At 43.0% G+C, this 22874-nt stretch overlaps 1 protein-coding gene across 10 annotated transcripts in view; it reads right to left on the bottom strand.

Annotated features, from left to right (window-relative positions):
- The window catches only part of PPP1R12B (protein phosphatase 1 regulatory subunit 12B), a 214731-nt gene that overhangs the window by 137632 nt on the left and 54225 nt on the right, over positions 1-22874 (bottom strand). For all 10 annotated transcript variants that reach the window (XR_011381338.2, XM_008268574.5, XM_008268576.5 and 7 more), the window contains exons 3-8: positions 18952-19070; positions 15087-15246; positions 13664-13808; positions 11830-11904; positions 7074-7153; positions 5912-6051 (exon numbers count right to left, since the gene is read on the bottom strand). Coding sequence is in view for 9 of the 10 variants with exons in the window: in XM_008268574.5 (XP_008266796.3) it covers positions 5912-6051; positions 7074-7153; positions 11830-11904; positions 13664-13808; positions 15087-15246; positions 18952-19070 (719 nt within the window). In the remaining variant the exon portion in view is untranslated. The remainder of the gene's footprint in view (positions 1-5911; positions 6052-7073; positions 7154-11829; positions 11905-13663; positions 13809-15086; positions 15247-18951; positions 19071-22874) is intronic.

Below are 22874 nucleotides of genomic sequence, written 5' to 3'. Positions count from 1 at the left end.
ACATAGGAATCTACTCTTTGTTTTTTGGAGGGTGGGCTGGAAAGACCAGAAAATGATTGACCTTGATTTCTGGGTAACTACATTGAAGGGCTGGCATTGTGGTGCAGTGGTTACACGACCATCTGTGATACCTGCATCCCATCTGAGCTCTTGTTTCAGTCCTGGCTGCTCCACTTCCAATCCAGCTCCCTGCTAATGTGCCCGGCAAGCAGTGAAAGATGGCTCAAGTACCTGGCCTATCTCTCATGTAGGAGACCTGGATGGACTTCCAGGCTCCTGGCTTTGGTGAGGCCCAGCTGGGGCTATTGTGGCCATCTGGGGAGTGAACCAGAGAATGGAAGATCTCTCTCTCTCTCTCTTTCTATAACTCTGCTTTCAAATAAATAAATAAATCTTTAAAGAGAGAGAGAGAAATAGTGATAGTAACAAGATATATACATATATAATTTAGGTGTTAAAACTGGTTTATTCAGATCAACAATTGCTATGGAGTTCAGAGAAAAGGAAAATCCTGAGAGAGGAAACAATAAGGGAAAACTGTAATATTAGTCAGAGTCCACCACAGAAATCAAACCATGGAAGAAACTGGAAGATAATACTGATTGGCAAGTGGAAGAGAAATAAAAGGCATAAATAATGGTTCAGAAATCAAAATATGGGGCCAGCGCTGTGGCGCAGAGGATTAATGCCCTGACCTAAGCGCCGGCACCCATATGGGCGCCGGTTCGAGACCTGGCTGCTCCACTTCCAATCCAGCTCTCTGCTATGGCCTGGGAAAGCAATGGAAGATGGCCCAAGTCCTTGGGCTCCTGCACCCACGTGGGAGACCCGGAAGAAGCTCGTGGCTCCTGGCTTTGGATCGGCGCAGCTCCGGCTGTTGCGGCCATTTGGGGAGTGAACCAGCAGATGGAAGACCTCTCTCTCTGTCTCTGCCTCTCCTCTCTCTGTGTAACTCTGACTTTCAAATAAATAAATAAGTCTTTAAAAAAAAAAAAAGGAAATCAAAATATACACATCTGTTAGTGAAGTGGCAGGCCCAATGTAAGTAATAGGTATTCTCGGGGTTACATTAGGAAATAAAGATAAAAAGGATTAGAGAGGATGTTACATGTTAAGTTACAGAACTTTAGTAGCTACACTCACATGAACATAAACAGGAGTGGTCCATCTCAGTATTTTCACCAGGCAGAAACCTTGTCTGTTTCATTCACTACTCTGTACTAAATTACTAGCACAGTGCCTGCACCTAGTGGGCATGGTTCTGGTCTGTGTAATCCATCCATGAATTCTGTGACTTTTTTTTTTAAAGATTTATTTATTTATTTGAAAGTTGGAGTTACACAAAGAGAGAAAGAGAGGCAGAGAGAGAGAGGTCTTCTACTGCTGGTTCACTCTCCAGATGGCCACAACGGCCAGAGCTGCAACAATCCGGAGCCAGGAGCCAAGAATCTCTTCCAAGTCTCCCACATTGGGCCATCTTCTACTGCTTTCCCAGGCCATAGCAGAGAGCTGGATTGGAAGTGGAGTAGCTGGGACTTGAATCGATGCCCATATGGAATGCCAGCACTGCAGGCGGCGGCTTTATCCACTAGGCCTTCTGTGACATTTTTAAGCCACATCCTAACTGTGTAATACTTGGAAGTTATCATATTTGAACCTCTATTTTCTCACTGGTTAATCAAGGATTTTAATTCTTACCTCATAATAATTATTTTAAAGATATAATAGTATTTTTTAAATTGTGCAGCTCAATGACTGGCGATAGTTAAGTCTCTTTTGTTATTATTAATGTTACCAGTTACTTTCATAGTTATTGTGAATATTCAAGTCATTCTTTAAATACTATCTGAATATCTCTACCCCCAAGAAATCCACCTTATTAGCCAAATGAGACAAACAGGTTACAGTAATAGCTCCCAGTGAACCATGCGTCCCTGAATTAACACTCTTGGGTAGCACCTTCTTATACTGACTGTGGGGTAGATCCTATGACGTGCTATAGACACTGAGATATCAGCAAATGTGACACAGGCAGAAGCTTGGAAAGTGCTTGTGTATTGAGCCTTGGCCTCTGTGATTGCTCTTGGAATTCAGCTGCCCTTGAAGATACAGAGACTAGCCAGCCTAATGATAAAAGACACATGGTCCACTTGCCCTAAAACCTCCTGGCCAACCAACACAAAGGATCAGACCTCCCTCGCTGACTTATTAACAGATCACAAAGATATGAGTGAGCCCAGCAATACCACTGGAGGAAACAAGCCATCCAGCAGAGCCCTTGCCAAACTGCCAACCCAGAGAAAGGGCTCCTAAGTTCTTGTAAGACACTAAGTTTCGGGATGGTTTGTTAAATGGCAATATATAACTGATATACCAAATGTTTAAGTCAAATAAATAAAAGAGAATAAAAATAAAATCCAAATCAAATTGTTTATGGACACCTCAAAACAAAACATTTATCAGTAAGACACATGACAACTGTGTATCTGTGCATCCTTAAAAATAGGATAAACATTCTCACAGAGATTTGTTTCATATACACATCTATAACAGGCAATGATTAGAAAAGGTTAAAGGAAATCTTTGTGCTTTTGCAACATATATTTACCAAGCACCTACCACACAGAAGTCCTGTGCCTGGCACTATGGTAAGACAGAAAGATGAATGATACACATAATATAATCAAACACTTCTGAAGCTTGCCAGTGGAGGAACAGAAGACATAATAAAAAGGAGAAATAACGTGAGCATTAAACAGTATAAGTAATATGAAGGAAGTTCAAACACTAGGGTACTTGAAAAAGCTCATGGAAAATGAGTTTTATGGAATGACTATGCAAAGAGTTCCAAAATATTCTGTACAAAAATAAACTTACCTTTTAATGGCTTTTTTCCATGAACTTTTTGAAGTACCCTCATAGCTACAGGAGTCAGAGGAGAGAAAAAAGACTTTCTATATATACCATAAGGCTTCATAAAGGAAACTGATCTGAGCTGGGTTCTGAAACATGAGTAAAATTTCAGCTGGTGGAAAACTACAGAGTCGAGGAAGCATCTGGAACCATCTGCCTTCTGCCTACCCCAGGTTCTTGAAGCTGCTCTCTAGGATTAGATCCCAACTGCTCTCCTTTCTCACCACTCCCTCGGCTTCTCTGATGCAGAAGTACATATCCTGCTTTTTCTCAGTCTTTCTGATTACATTTGCATTTCCTCTTTCACTGATTCCACTTCACTTCCTAAACCTAGTATGACTGAGATTTTTTTTCTGTGCCTTTTTTCTAGACAATCTCTCCCTTGGGATCTCATCCTTTTCTATAGTTTTACCTTTCACTTCTTAGGCTGATAATTTCCAGGATCCCTGCTATTTTGAGAAGTCCCAGATCAAAGTCAGGATCTCAGGCAGGCTACTTTCTAACTGTGAAGTCTAATTTACCTAATCTCATAGAGTGTCAACTGCCCAATCTAGAAAGTGGTAAAAATAACATTCCACAGTTTGGCAATAAGAGTTAAGTAAAGACATTAAGTACACTGCAAAGTAAAAAACACTATGCAAATGTAAAGCTTTGTTATAATTCCCTGAGCTAGATATAATCTCTCTGACTAGTGGATACCACTGGCTGCACTTGTATCACTCATGGGACTTGCATTTCATTCATGTATATGCTTTCACACTGCCCTACTGGACATATTCAGCAAAAAACATTCAATAACGGTGATTGCCTGTCATGTGCAAAGCAGTGTGCTGAGACCTAGGGGTACAACGTTAAACACAGAGTTTCCAGCCAAAACAGTGAGTGTGACAGAGAAATAATAGCACAAAGTACCAGAGGGACACAGGAGGGGAGCCCTTAAGCAATGGGAAAAGAGTGAAAACGTCCACTCCTTTTCAGTTTCCCAGACCAGAAAAATCTAAAGAAAGACTTTTTCAATCTACTAGGTCCTGCAGCTTCTAGCAAATCACTTGACAAGCATGTTATAGTCTGAAATGAATTCTAAGCACAAATAGATGTTCAGGGGCAGGAAAGCCAGGCTGTTAGAGGAAATCAAACAACCCAGTTTGGCGAGCGCATGCCCTTATCTATGTACAGCACTGAAAAGGTCAGCTGGACTAGATTATGAAAGGCTCTGTAGGCCAGGCCGTGGTGTTTGGGATTCACTCTGTAGATAGGGATGGAGAGAGGAAGGGGAGAGGTTTGTGAACACAGGCACAGCATGATCAGAAAGGCACAAGGCAGAGATGGGCTGCAGGGGGCAAAGATCTGGAGGCAGGGGTCCAAAGCATCAGCAATAGTTCAGGCAGCCACCTCCCATTTTTCTAATGTCTTAGTAGCTAACGAAAGTTATTCAGCATAGAGCAAGCCCACGTATTAATTCCAGGTAATACTTGAAACCTAGAACCTATATTCAATAAACAGTACAAATATAACAAAGATAGACATATATAAGTTGATACAAATATTATCCTTGTATTTCCACAGGGTTATGGCTGATTAATAACAGAAATTCAAGTCTCAGGATCATCTCTGAAACTGCTACCCTCGCTGGTGCCTGTCTTCTCTAGAGAACTGAGGGTTCTCACTCCTCTGGGGACAGCGAATCTGAGTTTGAAACATGTCATATCAGTGAAGCCAGACCTCATGAGGAGCTGGGGCCAGACAACACAGCGAGTTAAAGACCTTCATTATGGGCAGGCCAGCTACGCCTGAGTTCAGAGGAAAATGCAGACTCCATATCACACTTGATGTGTGACCCTTTCCCCTCTAACTTGGTCTTCTACTTGAAAACATTTTAACTTATTATGCAGTCAAATCTGGAGGGATAATATGTCAGTGAATGTAAGACATATGTACTATAAAACCGTACTTTATCATTAACTTCCAATGATGTATGAGAGCTATTCTGTTGGCCCATGACTCTGTGTTCAATATAACCTAGTACCTCTTTTCTCAGTGGTTGCCTGACTATAACTCAAAACCGATGGGATACAGCTTATTGGTCTGACCATCTTACTCACTGTTGGGGTTCCTACATGAGTACTGTCAAATAATAAACATAAGAAGCTCCATATGATATATATTATCAATAAGAATCATAAAGGTAAATATAACTTTGTATCTTCCTCAATTCTTTACTCAGGAATGGAAGGAACTTTACATAATGAGAAAAAAAAAGAAAAAGATTTAAGGACTCTGTTCAGAGAATCAGACAAATCTCAGCACTGTTGATTAAAAGTATTTGACCAGAGCCGCTGCTGTGGCACAGCAGGTTAAAGCCCCAGCCTGTAGCACTGGCATCCCATATGGGTGCCAACTGAGTCCCGGCTGCTCCACTTCTGATCCAGCTCTCTGCTGTGGCCTGGGAAAGCAGCAGAAGATGGCCTAAGTCCTTGGGCCCCTGCACCCATGTGGTAGACCCAGAAGAAACTCCTGGCTCCTGGCTTTGGATCAGCTCAGCTTCTAGGCGTTGCAGTCTTTGGGAAGTAAACCAGCAGATGGAAGACCTCGCTAACTCTGTCTTTCAAATAAATAAAATAAATATTAAAAAAATAAAAAATCTGACCAAAAGTGCATCTGTAAGATTTCACCTTCTCTGCCTCTTGGCACAGCAGTTTTCTGGAATCTGGTCTCTGCGCCATCTAGCACCCTGAGGGAAGGAAAGTTGGCTCCCCTGAGCAAGAATTCTTTGTGTTCTTTGTGCACCTTATCATATGGCTAAATAGGAACTGGAAGATACAGTCTAACATAGCTCACAGCTTTACAATCAGGTTGTCACTAGAAATTTGATATCTTATCCTTGAAAATGAAACTTCAGGTCCCCTTGGGACCCCTGGGAGGCCTGGCTAGCTCTCTGACAAGCAGTGATCTCCTCGTTACGGAAACAGAAGCGTGGCTGTGAACATCTTTGCATTACCCGACTCCTTCTCGTTTTCTGATTCGGAAGCTTCGTCTTCACCCTCCTCCTCCTCTGAGCTGGAGCTGCTGGACTCTTTGCTTTCTTCCTCTAGTTCCTGAGACTTGGGCGTCTCCTCTTCATAGAGCATCTTCTCCTTGCTGAAGTAAAGACGACAACTTGAGCATAATTCAGGAGAAACCAATTCACTCACTGATAGTCAGGTGTAATAAAGGAACAAGTCTACAAGCCTATGCAGAAGCAATAACAGAAATATATTCAAATGCTTCTTCACAGCTGTGTGTTTTTCTAAACCCTGGGTTTTTGTGTACTGTGCATTAGCATTTCACACCAGAAGATTTGGCCTGTTTGGCCCACAGAAACAAGGAAAACTACAAAATTTGATAATGATGGAACAGATAAATCTTTTAAAAATCATTTAATAAATGTTTATAGAGTACTCATTACACATCAGGAATCAGGCAAGGCATTGGTAAGCTGGTTAATAAAACAGACTTGATTCCTGAATTCGCAGAACTTATAAGAAGTAAAGGGGCCAGCGCCGCGGCTCACTAGGCTAATCCTCCGCCTTGAGGCACTGGCACCCCGGGATCTAGTCCTGGTCGGGGCGCTGGATTCTGTCCCAGTTGCCCCTCTTCCAGGTCAGCTCTCTGCTGTGGCCAGGGAGTGCAGTGGAGGATGGCCCAAGTGCTTGGGCCCTGCACCCCATGGGAGACCAGGAGAAGCACCTGGCTCCTGCCATCGGATCAGCGCAGTGCGCCGGCTGCAGCGCACTGGCTGTGGCGGCCATTGGAGGGTGAACCAACGGCAAAGGAAGACCTTTCTCTCTGTCTCTCTCACTGTCCACTCTGCCTGTCAAAAAAATTAAAAAAAAAAAAAAAAAAAAAAAAAAGAAGTAAGGGGCTAAGAACTCCTATGTTAGGAGAAAGAGAAAGCTGCGTGCCATCTCAATTAGCTTCTGAACTTAAAACACACTCAACCATCCTCAGTGCTCTCCCCATGTACCAACACCACTTCCTCACTCTAAAAACTTTCTCACGGGTTTAAAGATCATCTGGCTAAAAATCAAACACAAAGTTTGTTCATCACATAAATTCTTAAGCTAAGCACGGCATCCACACACAAGAAAGCTCGTCTCATTTCTCAAGTCTCAGTGCCTTACTTCTTAAAGAGTCCACTCTGCAACTTGCTGTTCAGGTCTGACTCAATGAGTTTATTCCGTGTCTCCTTTTCACTTCGAAGCTGGAAGTTGAGAAAATAGAGACAAAGGGGAAGAAGGTGACTATTAGTGAAAGATCAGCAGTATTGGGAAGAACCAGAAGAACACCATCATTCTGAAGACAGGGCCTACACCCGAGTGGGAGGAAGGGGACTGTGGAGAAGAAACGTATCAGTTGGGTCTCCTAAGGTGGCAGAAGAAAATCCTCATCCAAGGTAAAAGAGGAAAAACAATGGTGTTAAAGCTTCAATAGCACTGTCCTTATGAAATATCCAAATCTATCTGCCCATAAAGCTTACCTTCTGAAGGACAGAAAGCAAGAAGAACACATCAAAGACACTTTACAGGGCAGGGCTGTGGCACTGCAAGTTAAATCACTGCCTGATGGCCCCTATTGCAGCACCAGTTCAAGTTCCAGCTGTGCTGCCTCCTGCCCAGCTTCCTGCTAATCACCTAGAAAAGCAGTGGAGGATGGCCCAAGTGCTTGGGTCTCTGACACCCACGTGGGAGATCTGGATAGTTACTGACTCCTGGCTTAGGCTTGGCCCAGCCCCACCCATGGTGGCCATTTGGGGAGTGAATCAGCAGATTAAAGAGCTCCCTCTCTCTGTCTTTCCCTCCCTTCTCTGTTACTCTGCTTTTCAAATAAATAAATCTTTAAAAGAAAAAAAAAGAAAGATATTTTATGATCTATATACTGAAATACATTGGCAATAGTTTTAAAGAAAACACAGGTTCTTGGCCGGCGCCGCGGCTCCATAGGCTAATCCTCCGCCTGCAGCGCCGGCATACCGGGTTCTAGTCCAGCTAGGGGAGCCGGATTCTGTCCTGGTTGCCCCTCTTTCAGGCCAGCTCTCTGCTGTGGCCAGGAAGTGCAGTGGAGGATGGCCCAAGTGCTTGGGCCCTGCACCCCATGGGAGACCAGGAGAAACACCTGGCTCCTGGCTACGGATCAGCGTGGTGCACCAGCCGCAGCTGCCAGTTGGTTCACCCCAACAGAAAAAGGAAGACCTTTCTCTCTCTCTCTCTCTCACTGTCCACTCTGCCTGTCAAAAAAAGAAGGAAAGAAGGAAAGAAGGAAAGAAAGAAAGAAAGGAAAAACACAGGTTCCAAATGTGAAATAAGTCCTTGTAGAAAATGGCCTGTATTTAGATGCATGCTCTAGACAAAATATATTTATATCCCTGAAACCCAAAATTGTGTGGGGGAAAGAAGAGGATGGCAAAGTAAGTACTCTTCCCATTAACACAGAAATGTTACTAAGTGAAGATATTATTTATGTTCTAAAACCAACTATGCTGGGTAAAAGCTGCACAGGAATGCTCTAACCTATTTTTGCAACTTCTATGTGAGTCTAAAAATTACTGTAGAATAGTTCTAAAAATCTACAAACACCTAATTCTGCAAAGTACACATCTTACATTAGGAAAGCTGTTGCTAAGTAATAGCACTGACACTGTATCTCAAAGTCCCAGCTTTTAGCTACTGCTAAACAAAGAAACAAACAAAAACTGCTCAACAACAACAACAACAACAACAACAAAACAAACTAAAGTTGCATTTGTCTGAGATTTATTTATTTATTTATTTATATTTTGAAGGGGAGAGACAGAGAGACAGAGAGGAAACTCCCATCTGCTTATTCATTCCCAAAATGCATATAATGGTGGGGATCAAGGCAAGGAGCCGGGAACTCACTCCAGGTCTCTCGGAAGTCAGGAACCCAGTTACCTGAGGCATTACTTTTGTCTTTCAGGGTCTGCATGGAGCCGAAGCTGGAAACCGCACCCAAGCACTCCGATGTGGGCTGCAGGCACCCTAACTACCAGGCTAAATGCTGCTCCTGTCTGAGCTTCATGTAACTTTCTCACTGAGCCTTGACGTAATCAAAACCTTTGCTTTACCAATCCAGACATTATGCTGGACATACCTGAAGTTCCAAATGGTTGATAGCCCCACTACCAAGCTGCTTACTTTCTTGATTCCGAGATGTTCTATTTCCCATATTTGTCCTACAGATGCACATGCCCTGAGTCACAGCACATATAAAGGAAAAAACAAAGGAAAGCTGTGACTCTCCTTGTCCACTCTACTGTCGATGATCTTTATTATCCTCACCTGAATTATTCCTCCCCTTCAAGGAGAGCAAAAACAACTTACTGGGGCTGGTGTTGTGGCACAGCAGGTTAAGGGGCCGCTTGCTACACTGGCATCCCGTACTGGAGTACCAGTTCAAGTCTTGGCTTCTGATCCAGTTTCCTTTTAACGTACCTATGGAAGCAGAGGACGGGACTGGTGCTGTGGCGCAGTGGGTTAACACCCTGGCCTGAAGTGCTGGCATTCCATATGGGCACTGGTTCAAGACCCAGTTGCTCCAATTCCGATCCAGCTCTCTGCTATGGCCTAGTAAAGCAGTGGAAGATGGCCCAAGTCCTTGGGCTCCTGCATCCACGTGGGAGACCTGTAAGAAGCTCCTGGCTTCAGCCCAGCTCCGGCCATTGGGGCCAAATGGGGAGTGAACCATCAGAAGGAAGACCTCTCTTTCTCTCTCTGCCTCTCCTCTCTCTGTGTAACTCTTTCAAATAAATAACTAAAAAATTTTTTTTACAAAAAAAGAAAGAAAGAAAGCAAGCATAGGATGATGGCTAGAGTACTTGTACCCCTACCTCCCATGAGGGGAACCCAGATAAAGTTCTAGGCTTCTGGCTTTGGCCAGGCCATGTGTGGAGTGAATCAGCAGATGGAAGATCTCTCTCTGTATCTCCACTCTATGTCTCTCCTTTTCTTTCTGTTGCTCTGCCTTTCAAATAAAGAAACATATCTTTAAAGAAAAAAAAAAGGCAACGTATTCACCCTTCATCTGCACACTGGGTGAGTTTCCCACTCTGCAGGCTGTACATGGAAACTGTGGTTCCATGGTTCTGGAGGGCGCCAAGCAGAATGGCATATGCATTAAAACAATATAAGATTTAAAACAGGGGCTGGGGCTGTAGCATAGCAGGTAAAGCTGCCACCTGCAGTGCCGGCACCCGAAATGGGCATCGGTTCAAGTCTTGGCTGCTCCACTTCCGATCCAGCTCTCTGTTATGGCCTGGGAAAGCAGCAGAAGATGGTCCAAGCCCTTGGGCCCCTGTACCTGGGTGGGAAGAAATTCCTGGCTCCTGGCTTTGGATCGGCACAGCTCCGGCTGTTGCGGCCATCTGGGGAGTGAACCATCGGATGGAAGACCTCTCTCTCTCTCTCTCTCTCTCTCTCTCTCTCTCCCTCTGTTCTGTGTAACTCTGATTTTCAAATAAATAAATAAATATTTAAAAAATAAAACAAACAGAAGAGAGAGACAGGAGGACTAAATTCTGGATGTTTTATGAATCTGAAATAAGTATGAGTTACTGACAAATTACTGTCCAACGCTAAATGCCAGTTTTACTTGTGTGTGTTTGTTTTTTAAGAAAGAAATATATTCCTCTCTGTAATCAACACCTTAAATAAAGGTATCCTTTTAGTCAAAAAGGAAAAAAAAAAAGCTATGAGGCATTCTCTACTCTGGTACTCTCTTTGGGAAAAAAAAAGAAAAGCCTCTCAGTTGAACACATCACATTCATCTTCCAGATTCAAGAGTGGGGCCGGCGCTGTGGCGAAGCAGGTGAGCTGCTGCCTGCAGTGACATCATCTCATATGGGCACCGGTTCGAGTCCTGGCTCCACTTCTGATCCAGCTCTCTGCTATGGCCTGGGAAAGCAATAGAAGATGGCTCAAATCCTTGGGCCTCTGCACCCATGTGGAAGGCCCGGAAGAAGCTCCTGACTTCGGATCAGCACAGCTCCAAACCCTGTGGCCAATTGGCCAACTGGGGAGTGAACCAGAGGATGGAAAACCTCTTTTTTTTTTTTTTTTTTTTTTTTATTTGACAGAGTGAGACAGTGAGAGAGAGAGAGAGAGAGAGAGACAGAAAGGTCTTCCTTCCATTGGTTCACCCCCCAAATGGCTGCCACGGCCGAAGCTACGCTGATCCGAAGCCAGGAGCCAGGTACTTCTTCCTGGTCTCCACGTGGGTGCAGGTGCCCAAGCATTTGGGCCATCCTCTACAGCCTTCCTGGGCCACAGCAGATAGCTGGATTGGAAGGGGAGCAACTGAGACTAGAACCCGGTGCCCTTATGGGATGCCAGCGCCGCAGGCGGAGGATTAACCAAGTGAGCCACGGCACGGGCCCGAAAGACCTCTTTCTCTCTCTGGCCCAAAAGACCTCTCTCTCTCTCTCTATCTCTCTCTCTCCCTTCCTCCCTCTCTCCCTCCCTCCCTCCCTCTCCTTCTCTATCTCTTCCTCCCTCTCTCCCTCCCTCCCTCCCTCTCCTTCTCTATCTGTGTAACTCTGACTTTCAAGTAAATAAACCTTAAAAAAAAAAAAAAGAGCTAGAATTAAAAAAAAAAAGAATTCAAAGTTAATTATCAGGTTTTTGTTGTTTTTCACTTTGAGCTGCTGGAAGGCTTTCTCACAATGAGCAGAGCTGACAACAGTGGCTTCGGGGATACTTTCTTCTACCAGACTGTTGATGGGTCCTTCAGGGAACAACCAACATCTCTGGGATGCAGGTGTGTTCACTCTCGCTCTCTGCAGACACAGCCAAAGCAAGTTCTTGAGACGCCTGGTACAGACTGCAAGTGGTTGGAAAAGCTGTCAAAGCACCACCAGGGACTCACCACGTTCTGCTTCTTCTGGAGCATCTCCAGGTGCTCCACAAGACCCTCATCAGCCACATCAAACGGTGTCTGGCCCTGGCAAGAGAAAAGGGCACCATGACTGACTGAAAACAAAAGCAGCAACTGTCAGAGAATTACTCAGTATTCACTTTCTGCCTTTGATTTAAATGATCACCACTTCCCTAACTAATCTATCCTCCAGTATGACACCTTCAATTATTACACAGGAAACACAAGAAACAGCAAATCCTTTAAATACAGAGTCTAATAGTTTGTAAAATAATATTGAGGAAGTTAACACTCATTTCTAATGCTTATTGATTCTTGGCAAATAATCAAGTAAGACTCCCACTTGTATCTGTTCTAAAATGGTCTTAATTTCTATGATAAATTCAATAAGAAGCCCTTAAGAAATCCCAGAGGGAGTTTCAGGACCCTCGAGCACAAAGTATTAAGTCACAGGAATCATCTCCCTCTAGGTGATAGGAAGGCAGATTAGAAGTTCATCTCGGGGGCCAGCGCTGCAGCGTAGTGGGTGGGGCTGCACGCTGCAGTGCCGGCATCCCATGTGGGCACCGGTTCAAGACCCAGTTGCTTATCTTCTGACCCAGCTCTCTGCTATGGCCTGAGAAAGCAGTAGAAGATGGCCCAGGTCCTTGGGTCCTTGCACCTGCATGGGAGACCTGAAAGAAGCTCCTGGCTCCTGGCTTCAGATTGGCATAGCTCTAACCATTGTGGCCACCTGGGGAGTGAACCTGCAGATGGAGAACCCTTCTCTCTCTCTCTCTCTGCCTCTGCCTCTGCCTCTCTGTAACTCTGCCTTTCAAATAAATAAATCTTAAAAAAAAAAAAAAAAAAAAAAAAAAAAAAAAAAAAAGCTCATCTTTTAGGAAACATTGGCACAATTAAGGAACTTGATGTGCAGTTTAAGAATGAAACCTAGGTTCAGGAGAGACATGAGGCAAATAAGAACACTTATCTACTAATCAAAAGGTGTTTCAGGGACTAGTGTTGTGGTGTAGTGGTTTAAACTGCTGCTTCCCACTAACACACCTGGAAAAGCATTGGAAGATGGCCAAGTACTTGGGTCCCTGTCACTCATGTGGGAGACCAGGCTCCTGGCTTTGGCCTAGTCAACATTTGGCTGTTGCAGTCATTTAGGGAGTCAATTAGCAGATAGATCTCTCTCTCTGTCTCTCCTTCTCGCTAGGTTACTCTGCCTTTCAAATAAATGAATAAAATAAATCTTCCCCCATCCTCCAAAAAGTTTTTTAAAAAGACTTTGAATTAAAAAATAATAAAATCTTCCACACCTTACCCAGAGGTGGGGAACCTGTGTTCTGCCAATGGCCATGTGGATATTTATAACATTATTCGCAGGCCATACAAAATTACCAACTTTAAAATTATCAACTTAAAAAAAATTTTAAATAGATTTAGTGAAATTTGAGTTCTACCCGCAGTTGCCTTGGCAGAGCCAGACCAAATTATTTCCTGACCCTTATACAGTCTACGGGCCAGACATTTCCCAACCTTGCAAGCGAGACAGCAAGACAGTGACTTTGGGCCCTTGCAAAACTCATTTTTGGCCAAGGGGCAAACACCTTTTTGCCTGTTTATTTTGGAGGCTTCAAGATAAACAGGATCAGAAGCCTGGGCCAGCGATCTGGGCTGATATTGCAGACAGGGCTGGGGTCATGGAGGGCAGCATCCCAGCTCCCAGTGACTGTATGTCCTCAGAGCAGCCAGCCTGGCTACTGAACACAGACTCTGAGCCTGTTGTTCTAGAGAACCACCAATCTCATTGCCATTTCAGAGGCTCAGACCCACTAACCAGTTTGTTCCGGATATCCATGTCACAGAGTGCCTCTGCCAGGATGGAGCAGGCCTCCTTCACTCCCCAGTGTGCAGCAGCATGGAGGGGAGTCCAGCCATCATAATCCTGAACATTGAGTTCACAGCCAGCCTGAATTAAAAGTCTAGGAAGAAAACCCCAAACAAGACATTTATTTCCTTTGTCTTATAGTTTTCTGTCAAATAAACTATCACTAATTTATATTCCAGATTTTGGCCTTGCACCACAGGGGTTCTATATTATTTCCACTCCTAAGGCACAGTTCAGGTTTCATAGTCACTACTTTGAGCACCAGTCATAGATGATTTTTACCAACTGTGTCCCAAAGGTTATATGGTTATATGGTTATAAGGTTATAAAGGTTATATGGTAGTCCCTATGCAGAAGTGTTTGGAAAACTGTGTGCCAAAATCAACCAAAGTCAAATTCAATTAGCCAAATAACAACTCCATTACAAGGTGTGTTTTCCAATTTCCCGTGCAGCGAGGAATTAACTAAATGAAGACTCGATTCTCTTCAGAGCACTTTATCAACTAACCTTCTGGCTGGGCTGTGCTTTCCAGGACATATTTTTTGTGAACTTTCAAACTTCCAACTCTGCAAAAGTTCTGCAGAGGGGTCTTGCTACCTATAAAACTATAGTCTAACATGTAGGTCTGGAAGAGGAAAGATATGACTCCCGAAGCCCCAAGTGCACCCAGCAGGTTGGGGGTAGCTATACTAAGGGCCTCTAGTTTCCGAGAATTTAACAGAGCATGGATGCCACTCTCTGGCAGAAACAAGAGTACCAGCACTGCTATACCTACCAGGAACCCCAGGATGGGTGGACGAGGAAGCATTGGAAGGGTCCAGTGCCTTTAGCAATCCATAAATTTGGGAAAGCCTGTCAACATTAGGCACCAAGAGTTGCACAAAGCATGTATGGATGTAGGGAGAAATGAACAGGTTGGGTAGTAGAGTCCAAACTCCTCATCTAAGTTGACTAACCAACTGCAGCTGGACAACCAAGACCTGTATAATTAATCTATTCAGCCCAAGAAATCATTCAAGTCAAAAAGGAACAAGATGATGTCATGTCTGTCCTGTATTACAGGCCGTAAGTAGAGGAGGTTGCAGGGATACAAAGGATAAATTCGAAGTGCTGGAAGAAGTGTTGTGAAGTCACATCCTAGGCCTGGGTACCTCAACTCTGATTCTCATCATACAAACCAAAGGTATGGTAAGAGGGCTGGAGACCACCGTGGAAGAATGCCAGCAAAACGGGAGGAAAGACTGCCTGATCAGAGAGGAAACCAACAGCAAAGGCAGCACTCCATTTTTGAAAATCTGCTTCACCCTGTGCTCCCAAAACTATCTCAACTTGCAGTCAACCAAACCCCTGGCTGATGGACAAGGACGATACCTGAGGACTTCTGCGTAGCCCTTTGCAGCGGCCACATGCAGGGCGGTGGCCCCTGAGCGAGCCTGCCTCACGTCTTCTATCTTCCCGCTATTGAGCCACTGGCGGGCATCCTGCAGCATCTGCTGCTCTTCCTCCTTCCTTGACTGCTCGAGATCAACTCCTACAGGAGGCAGACACAAGACAGCCAGAGTTACTGAAGCTCCACACAAGTGTGACAGGACATTTCCCTTATATTCAAAACATATCAGAAACACAACCACAAATAATAATTTAGTCATTAAGTTGGATATTCACCAAATTTAGAAGACCAATGGCATTTGTAGACACATTAGTGGTCTTGCCAGGGTTAACTCATCAGGCTAAATATTATGTGATGCAGATCCATTAAGAGAACACATCTAAAATTGTTTTCAACAGAACATAAGGACCAGGGGACATTACTTCTATATTATAGTATTTGTGCAAAGTTATTGACTTCCAAGTTTTTTCACATGCTATGTGATTTTAATTTCCCAGTAATCCTCTGTAGTAAATGTAATAGATATTACTATGCCCATTTAATAGATGAGGAATAAACATAGAAAGATTAGGTACCTCGGCCACAAAGCGTATTACTGACAGTGCTGCCACCAGAACTCTGACATCCTGGGTCCCTCTGTGCTGTTCTTGTCTACTCACTATACCATATGATTGGTATTAAAAATTTTGTGAACTGTCTCTAAAGTTCATTTGCACATGCAGGTAAACATGCTGATATGAAGTTATATAATCTACAGTTAAAAAAGCAGTCTGCTTTCAAGGGAATGTAGATGTTGTTGCCCTTAAAAACATGATGGGTGCGGGCACTGTGGTACAGCAGACTAAGTCATTGCTTGGGATGCCCACACTCACATCAGCATTCTGGTGAGTCCCAGAACCTCTGCTTCCCATCCAATTTCTTGCTAATGCACCTGGGAGGCAGCATGCGGTGGCCCACGTAGTTGGGTTCTTGTCATCTACATAGCAGACCTGGATGGAGTTCTAGGCTCCTGATTTCCACCTGGCCCAGCCCTGAATGTTGGACATTTGGGGCGTGAACCTGCAGATAAAAAAATCTCTTTCTCTCTGCCACTCTGCCTTTTAAACAAACAAACAAATAAATAAATAAGTAAACATTAAGGAAGAACTCCAAGAATTCCTCTCTCTAGGCAACTACTCTCCAAAGCCTGGCCAGTACAGAGGGAATAAAGTAGAGCATTTTTCATTATCAAAAATAATTAAGTGTCTAAAATACAAACATATCTGTTCCAAGAGTTTTACACTCACTAGTGGTCTTTATCTGTACTTGGTATGCTCCACTTCAGCTCCTAAATTTGAACCTATGAACTACCTAAGTATTATCTGTCTGATCTGGGGAAACCAATGTGGCTTTCTTTAGCAAAGAACAGAACTTCACACAAAAAGAAGAGTGAACTGCACTGAAAATTCAGTACACATATGAACACTTCTTTTAATATAGGATGTTCCCTAACTGGAGAATCAACAATCCAGATAGAAAAGTGGTTTTTTGAAACTTTTTTTGAATTCCTATTTGTTAAAAAACTGCAATTATTTGTATATTGTAAAGCAAATCTTAGGGGACAAAGTTGAGTGGTACTGGAAAATAGATTAAGCACAACATTCTTCAATTCAATAGGGCATAAAAAATATACACAGAAGACAGTAAAATTGAGCAGTCACTGACCTAGAACACCATTATTTCAACGGAGGGTTGGCACACTTTTTATAAAGGGCCAGAAATTAAATATTTCCAGTTTACAGGTCACAGTTGATTACAACCACTCAGTTCTGCTGCTGTCAAACAGAAGCAGCCCTGAATGGCACGCAAACAACTGAGCATGGTTGGCTCTGGTTATCTAAAGACCATATTGGAAGGGCCATCGGAGCTAAATCCTTTTGGATGAACTGCAGATTGCAGGCAAGGTAACTTAGCAGAAAGACTAAAAAAAAAAAAAATCACAAATAGGGGACCAGTGCATGGCTCACTTGGTTAATCCTCTGCCTGTGGCACTGGCATCCCATATGGGCACCAGGTTCTAGTTCCGATTGCTCCTCTTCTAGTCCAGCTCTCTGGTGTGGCCCGGGAAGGCAGTGGATGACCCAAGTGCTTGGGTTCTGTACCCGCATGGAAGACCAGGAGGGAGCACCTGGTTCCTGGCTTCAGATCGGCGCAGCGCCAGCCATGGCGGCCATTTGGGGAGTGAACCAACGGAGGGGGGACCTTTCTCTCTGTCTCTCTCTCTCACTGCCTAAAAACTCTACCTGTAAAATTAAAAAAAAAAAAGAATCACAAACAATGTCCACAGAGTTCTGTGACGGTACTAAAGAACTTCCTAAGGCCTATCTTCCCTGCTCTCTGCCTAGTGTTAGTCACAAAATTTTTAAATTAAAAGAACCCACAGATCTCCAGGAGAATATCAACCTATTCTTAGAAATGAATTCTTCTAAAATTATAAAATAAAAATAAACAGTTTTTAGAGTATAAACAGGTACTTCAAAAAGTTTATTGAAAATGAAATTAGGGGCTAGCACTGTGGCTCACTTGGTTAATCCTCCATCTGCGGTGCCAGCATCCCATATGGACACCGGGTTCTAGTCCTGGTTGCTTCTCTTCTAGTCCAGCTCTCTGCTGTGGCCTAGGAAGGCAGTGGAGGATGGCCCAAGTGTTTGAGCCCCTGCACCTGCATGGGAGACCAGGAGGAAGCACCTAGTTCCTGGCTTTAGATCGGCGCAACGCTGGCCGTAGCGGCCATTTTGGGAGTGAATCAACGGAAGGAAGACCTTTCTCTCTGTCTCTCTCTCACTGTCTATAGCTCTACCTGTCAAATACATTTAAAAAAAAAAGAAGAAGAAGAAAGAAAATGAAATTAAAAGATAATTTTATTTTGGTATAAAAAAATTCTGAAATCTATGCATGAGAACAAAAAGTCTTTAAAAAGCTCATGAAAAATATGAATTATGAAAGAACTATGCATGGATTTCAAAAATTTTGCAACAAATAAACTTACCTTTTCATTCTATTTTTCCATGAACTTTTAAAATTACTTGGTAGTCTTTTTTTTTTTTTTTTTTTTTTTTTTTTAAGATTTATTTGAAAGGTGGAGTTACAGACAGACAAGGAGACAGAGAGCTCTTCCATTCACTGGTTTACTCTCCAAATGGCTGCAATGGCCAAGGCTAGGCCAGGTAAAAACCAGGACCCAGGAGCTTCATCTGGGTCTCCCACATAGGTGGCAGGGGCCCAAGTACTTGAGCCATCTTATGCTGCTTTCCCAGGAACATTAGCAGTAGCTGGATCAGAAGTGGAGCATCCAGGACTTGACTGGGTGCCTGTATGGGATGCCAGCATTGCAGGTGGTGGCTTACACCACCATGCCAGCTGCTGTAGTCGTCTAAGTTAGCATCCTCTCCTTAACAAGTGACCAGAATGAATAATTCTGATGGTTAGTATGTTTAAAGATCATTTCAGAGGTTATGATAAATATCTTCACCAACATGACTTTTAACTCTCATCAAGATGCAAAGTTACTCTGCAGGGTATAGCAAAATGCAATACCATGTACAAATACACTAAGAAATGTTCCTAACTATAGATAGGCATACAATCTCAGAATGCCAAAAATAAGGAAGGGTTGATCATCCTTTTGGCATCTGACCTGTCTTGTGTGAGCTAAGAGTATGCATGATGTTGGTAATTGGTGATAATACTGTGTGGACAGATCTAACCTTCTGTCATTTGATAATCACAAGCTCTACACAGAAAATGCATTCTTTTCCAAGTGGCGGTGTTTGAGGGTCTCTCGCAGTCCATCAATCACTGGGTTACCTTGCTTCTTTACTTGCTCCAGGAGAAGATCCTTCATTGCTGGCTCTTCTGCAAGGTCAGAGGGGACTTCACCTTCACTATTCACAACGCCCACACTGGCTCCATGGTTAATGAAATACCTGTGCAGACAAGACCCAGGGTCAATATCATCTCTGTCAATCTAACATCAATTTATATTCATGCATCTAGGGTTCAGGACATTACAGGCTCTCTAATATGGAGTTTTAAAATATGGCCCCAGATATAATATTTCATTGTTAATTTCTAACTCCATTAGCCTTCAAGATTTAGTACTGGAGACTTCTCTACTTCCTGACAAGAGTAATACCACCAAACAGTATTTCTTTCACACTCATAATCATAATCGCTACTTTCTCACTTCAGAAGATTGTGTGAAATTTTCTAAATACTATAAGGAAGACAGGTAGCCCTTACTATTCACCCACCATCTCTGGGGTCCACAAACAGATTTCTAAGAGGACTTATTGCACTTATAATGATAGGAATGAAAGAGCCCCCAGAAATTACGTAAAGAAGCAATTCTTATTAAAAGTTTCCCAGTGCCACATCAGAATTTACTAAGTAGTGTTGTGGGCATGAAAAAAGAAGGATAAAGCATGCATTAAAATTTGTATGAATACATCTAAATTATGCCTCCACAAAACTCTCCCTTCAACCAGCCATCTACATGAAATCTCTGGCACTCTAAAAGGAAACTAAATTACTAAAGAAGAAACATCAAAATACTAAATAGTTAGATTCTATTTATTTTGAAGCAGAGAGATCAACAGAGAATTTTCATCCACTGCATCATTCTCCAAATGCCCAGAACGGCTGTGGGCCAGGCTGAAGCTGGGAGCTAGGATCTCAATCCACATCTCCCATGGGGGTGACAGAAACCCACTGCCTCCCATGCTGCACATGGACCGAAGTCGGAGTCAAGCTTGGGCACTCCTATTCAGGATGTGGGTCACTCACCCCCAAATAGATTCTAAACCCAAAAGACTTCTTGAACCTAAACAAGAAAGCCTCTCAAAAAATTATTTTAAAAAAGGATTGATAATTTTAATACTTGCCATGGATGCTTTTTTGTTTTCAAAGTGCTTTCACAAAAATTATATCAAGAGTCCTGGGCAATATTATTAAGTAGGCAATATGGGTACTACTAGAAGTTGAAGTTCATATATTAAATATTTTTCTCAAAATCAAGGAACTGAAAAATGGGAGAAACAATGGACCCAGTCTTTTTTTATTATTTTTAAAGATTTATTTATTTATTTGAAATTCAGAGTTACAGAGAGGGAGAAACAGAGAGATCTTGCATCCACTGGTTCACTCCCCAGATGGATACAGTGGCCAGGGCTAGGACAGGCTGAAGCCAGGAGCTTGGAGCTTCTACCAGGTCTGCCACATGGAGGGAGGGACCCAAACACTTGGGCTGTCTTCTGCTGCTTTCCTAGGCCATTAGCAGGGAGCTGGAGCACAAGTGTAGGTGCCCACTTGAGTTGTCGGCATTGCAGGCAGCAGCTTTACCTGTTACACTACAATGCATGTGGGTCCTTGACCCAGTCTTCTGAGTTAAAATATAGCTCATCTTTTCTCCAAAACAAGCTACTTTGGGGCCAATGAGAACCTAACAATGCTGGGGACTCTATTAAACAATCACAAGTATTAAAGAGGAAAGGAAAACTATGCAAATTAGGTTTCCATCCATTCATCAACTCAATAAATCCTTATTTGTTCCTGTTAGGCTCAAGGACCCACTTTTTAGACATTGTAGGAGATTTTTAAAAAGAGAAAAATAATCAATACATGGCCACTGCATTCAAAGAGCTGGCAGAGGAGAAAGAAATCAACAAAGATTAGATTAAGACTATGTTTTTGGCTGGCGCCGTGGCTCACTTGGCTAATCCTCCGCCTGCAGTGCCGGCACCCGGGGTTCTAGTCCCGGTTGCTCCTCTTCCAGTCCAGCTCTCTGCTGTGGCCCAGGAAGGCAGTGGAGGATGGCCCAAATGCTTGGGCCCTGCACCCGCATGGAAGACTAGGAAGAAGCACCTGGCTCCTGGCTTTGGATCGCTGGCTGCAGCGCACCAGCTGTAGTGGCCATTTGGGGAGTGAACCAATGGAAGGAAGACCTTTCTCTCTCTCTCACTGTCTAATTCTGCCTGTCAAAAAAAAAAAAAAAAAAAAAAAAAAAAAAGAAAAGAAAAGACTGTTTTTGTTTTCTCAGTGCCCAGCAACTGGTATAATAGGCCCTCAATAAATGTTCGTTAATTTTTTAAAGATTTATTTATTTGAAAGGCAGAGTTACAGAAGGGGGGCGGGGCGAGGGAGAAAGAGAGAGAGAGAGAGCTTCCATCTGCCGGTTCACTCCCCAAATGTCTGCAACGGCTGGAGCTGGGCTGGTCCAAAGCCAGGATCCAAGAGCTTCTTCTATGTCTCCCATATGGGAGCAGGGGCCCAAGTACATGGCCACCTTCTGCTGCTCTCACATTAGCAGGGAACTAGATAAGAAGTGGTACAGTCAGGACTAGAACCTGTGCCCACTTGAGATGCTGGTGCTGCACATGGCAGCTTAACCCACCATACCACAGTGCTGGCCCCAAAAGTTTATTAATTTACAGGTCAATTCCACATATATAAAACTCAAAGGCATTCACGATTCATCTAATTTTCAACTATTTCCTTTCTTCTCTCACAGTCTCAGAAAATGACAGACCTTATTCAATTCCAAGATTAACTCTATATCTGTATGTAGTTTTACTTTTACGAAATATCAGTGTGTAGGTACTTATAAAACTTTGCAGAAAAATGGAGTTGAAAGATAAAGTTATTTTTGAAAGCCAAGAATTTTTTTTTTGGATAGGATGCATTTTTCTATGAACCTCTCAGACTTTGACCACCAAATACTCCTTAATTTCTACATATTTGGTACCTCCTCTCTTCTCATTTCTCTCCCTCAGCCAAAGAAACCTGAACTACACCTCCTCCACCTTGGAAAGTAAAAAAGCAAATAATACGTAATAAGAACTCAATAAATGTTATTGAATTGAATTGTACCCTATATTCTAATCAAACTGAACCACTTCATGTTCCCAAACACAGCCTTCTCACTTAGCACAAGCTATTTTCCCCTACAGGACACAACAGTTCCTCTTCTCCTTTCACTTGTGGAAACCTTTCACATCATTCATGGTCCATTTGAAATGCTCTGTCCTATGGATTTACTTCTAAGGCTACAGCTTAAAAACTTGTCATGGGACTCCAAATCACATTAAGCTTGGTGGTAAAAATGCCATCTTAATTTTTGAAGTGATTATATTAAGTGTTAAAGTGAGCATATAGATAGGATTAAGTGTTAAAGTGACCATATAAATAGGATCAAGTGTCTGCTAATAATAATAGATGGGAAGCAGTCCACACAGCAGACTCATAGAATAACAAATGCTTTAAATAACACTCTGACCTCAGAATCAGCCATTAAGGCTTCTTTGTCTGGCTGAAAAGCCCATGAGAGCATTTCAGGCATGGAAAGCCAAGACACGGTGGCAAAAATTATTCTACATGAAGGATCTCTGTGAGTGAGACCCGAGTGGAAAGAAATGGCCATCAAAGAAGGATGTACTTTTCTCTAAAGGGAGGAGAGAACTTCCACTTTGCTTAGGGCCTTGTCTAAATACTGATGGAGTTTGTGGACTCAAAAGGCTTCCATAGCCTAAGCAGCTCATGTCAAGAGCCTCGGGTGGTCACTGACTTCAACATCAGAGTGTGAACTGTTAAATTAACAACAGGAATCACTGCACTAACTCCCCATGCAGAACCTCTGTCCTCAATGAGTTGTACTATGAGAGTTAACTGTAAAACTAGTTCTCAAACAGTTTGAGTGCATGCGTGTGTGTGTGCAAATTGTTGAAATCTTTACT

The sequence above is a fragment of the Oryctolagus cuniculus genome, chromosome 13 (assembly GCF_051225735.1).
Source record: "Oryctolagus cuniculus isolate XC-2025 breed Fujian yellow rabbit chromosome 13, ASM5122573v1, whole genome shotgun sequence".
In the NCBI taxonomy this organism is placed as follows: Eukaryota; Metazoa; Chordata; class Mammalia; order Lagomorpha; family Leporidae; genus Oryctolagus; species Oryctolagus cuniculus.
Note: the sequence above shows the minus strand (reverse complement) of the source record. Positions and strands in the feature narration are given on the sequence as shown.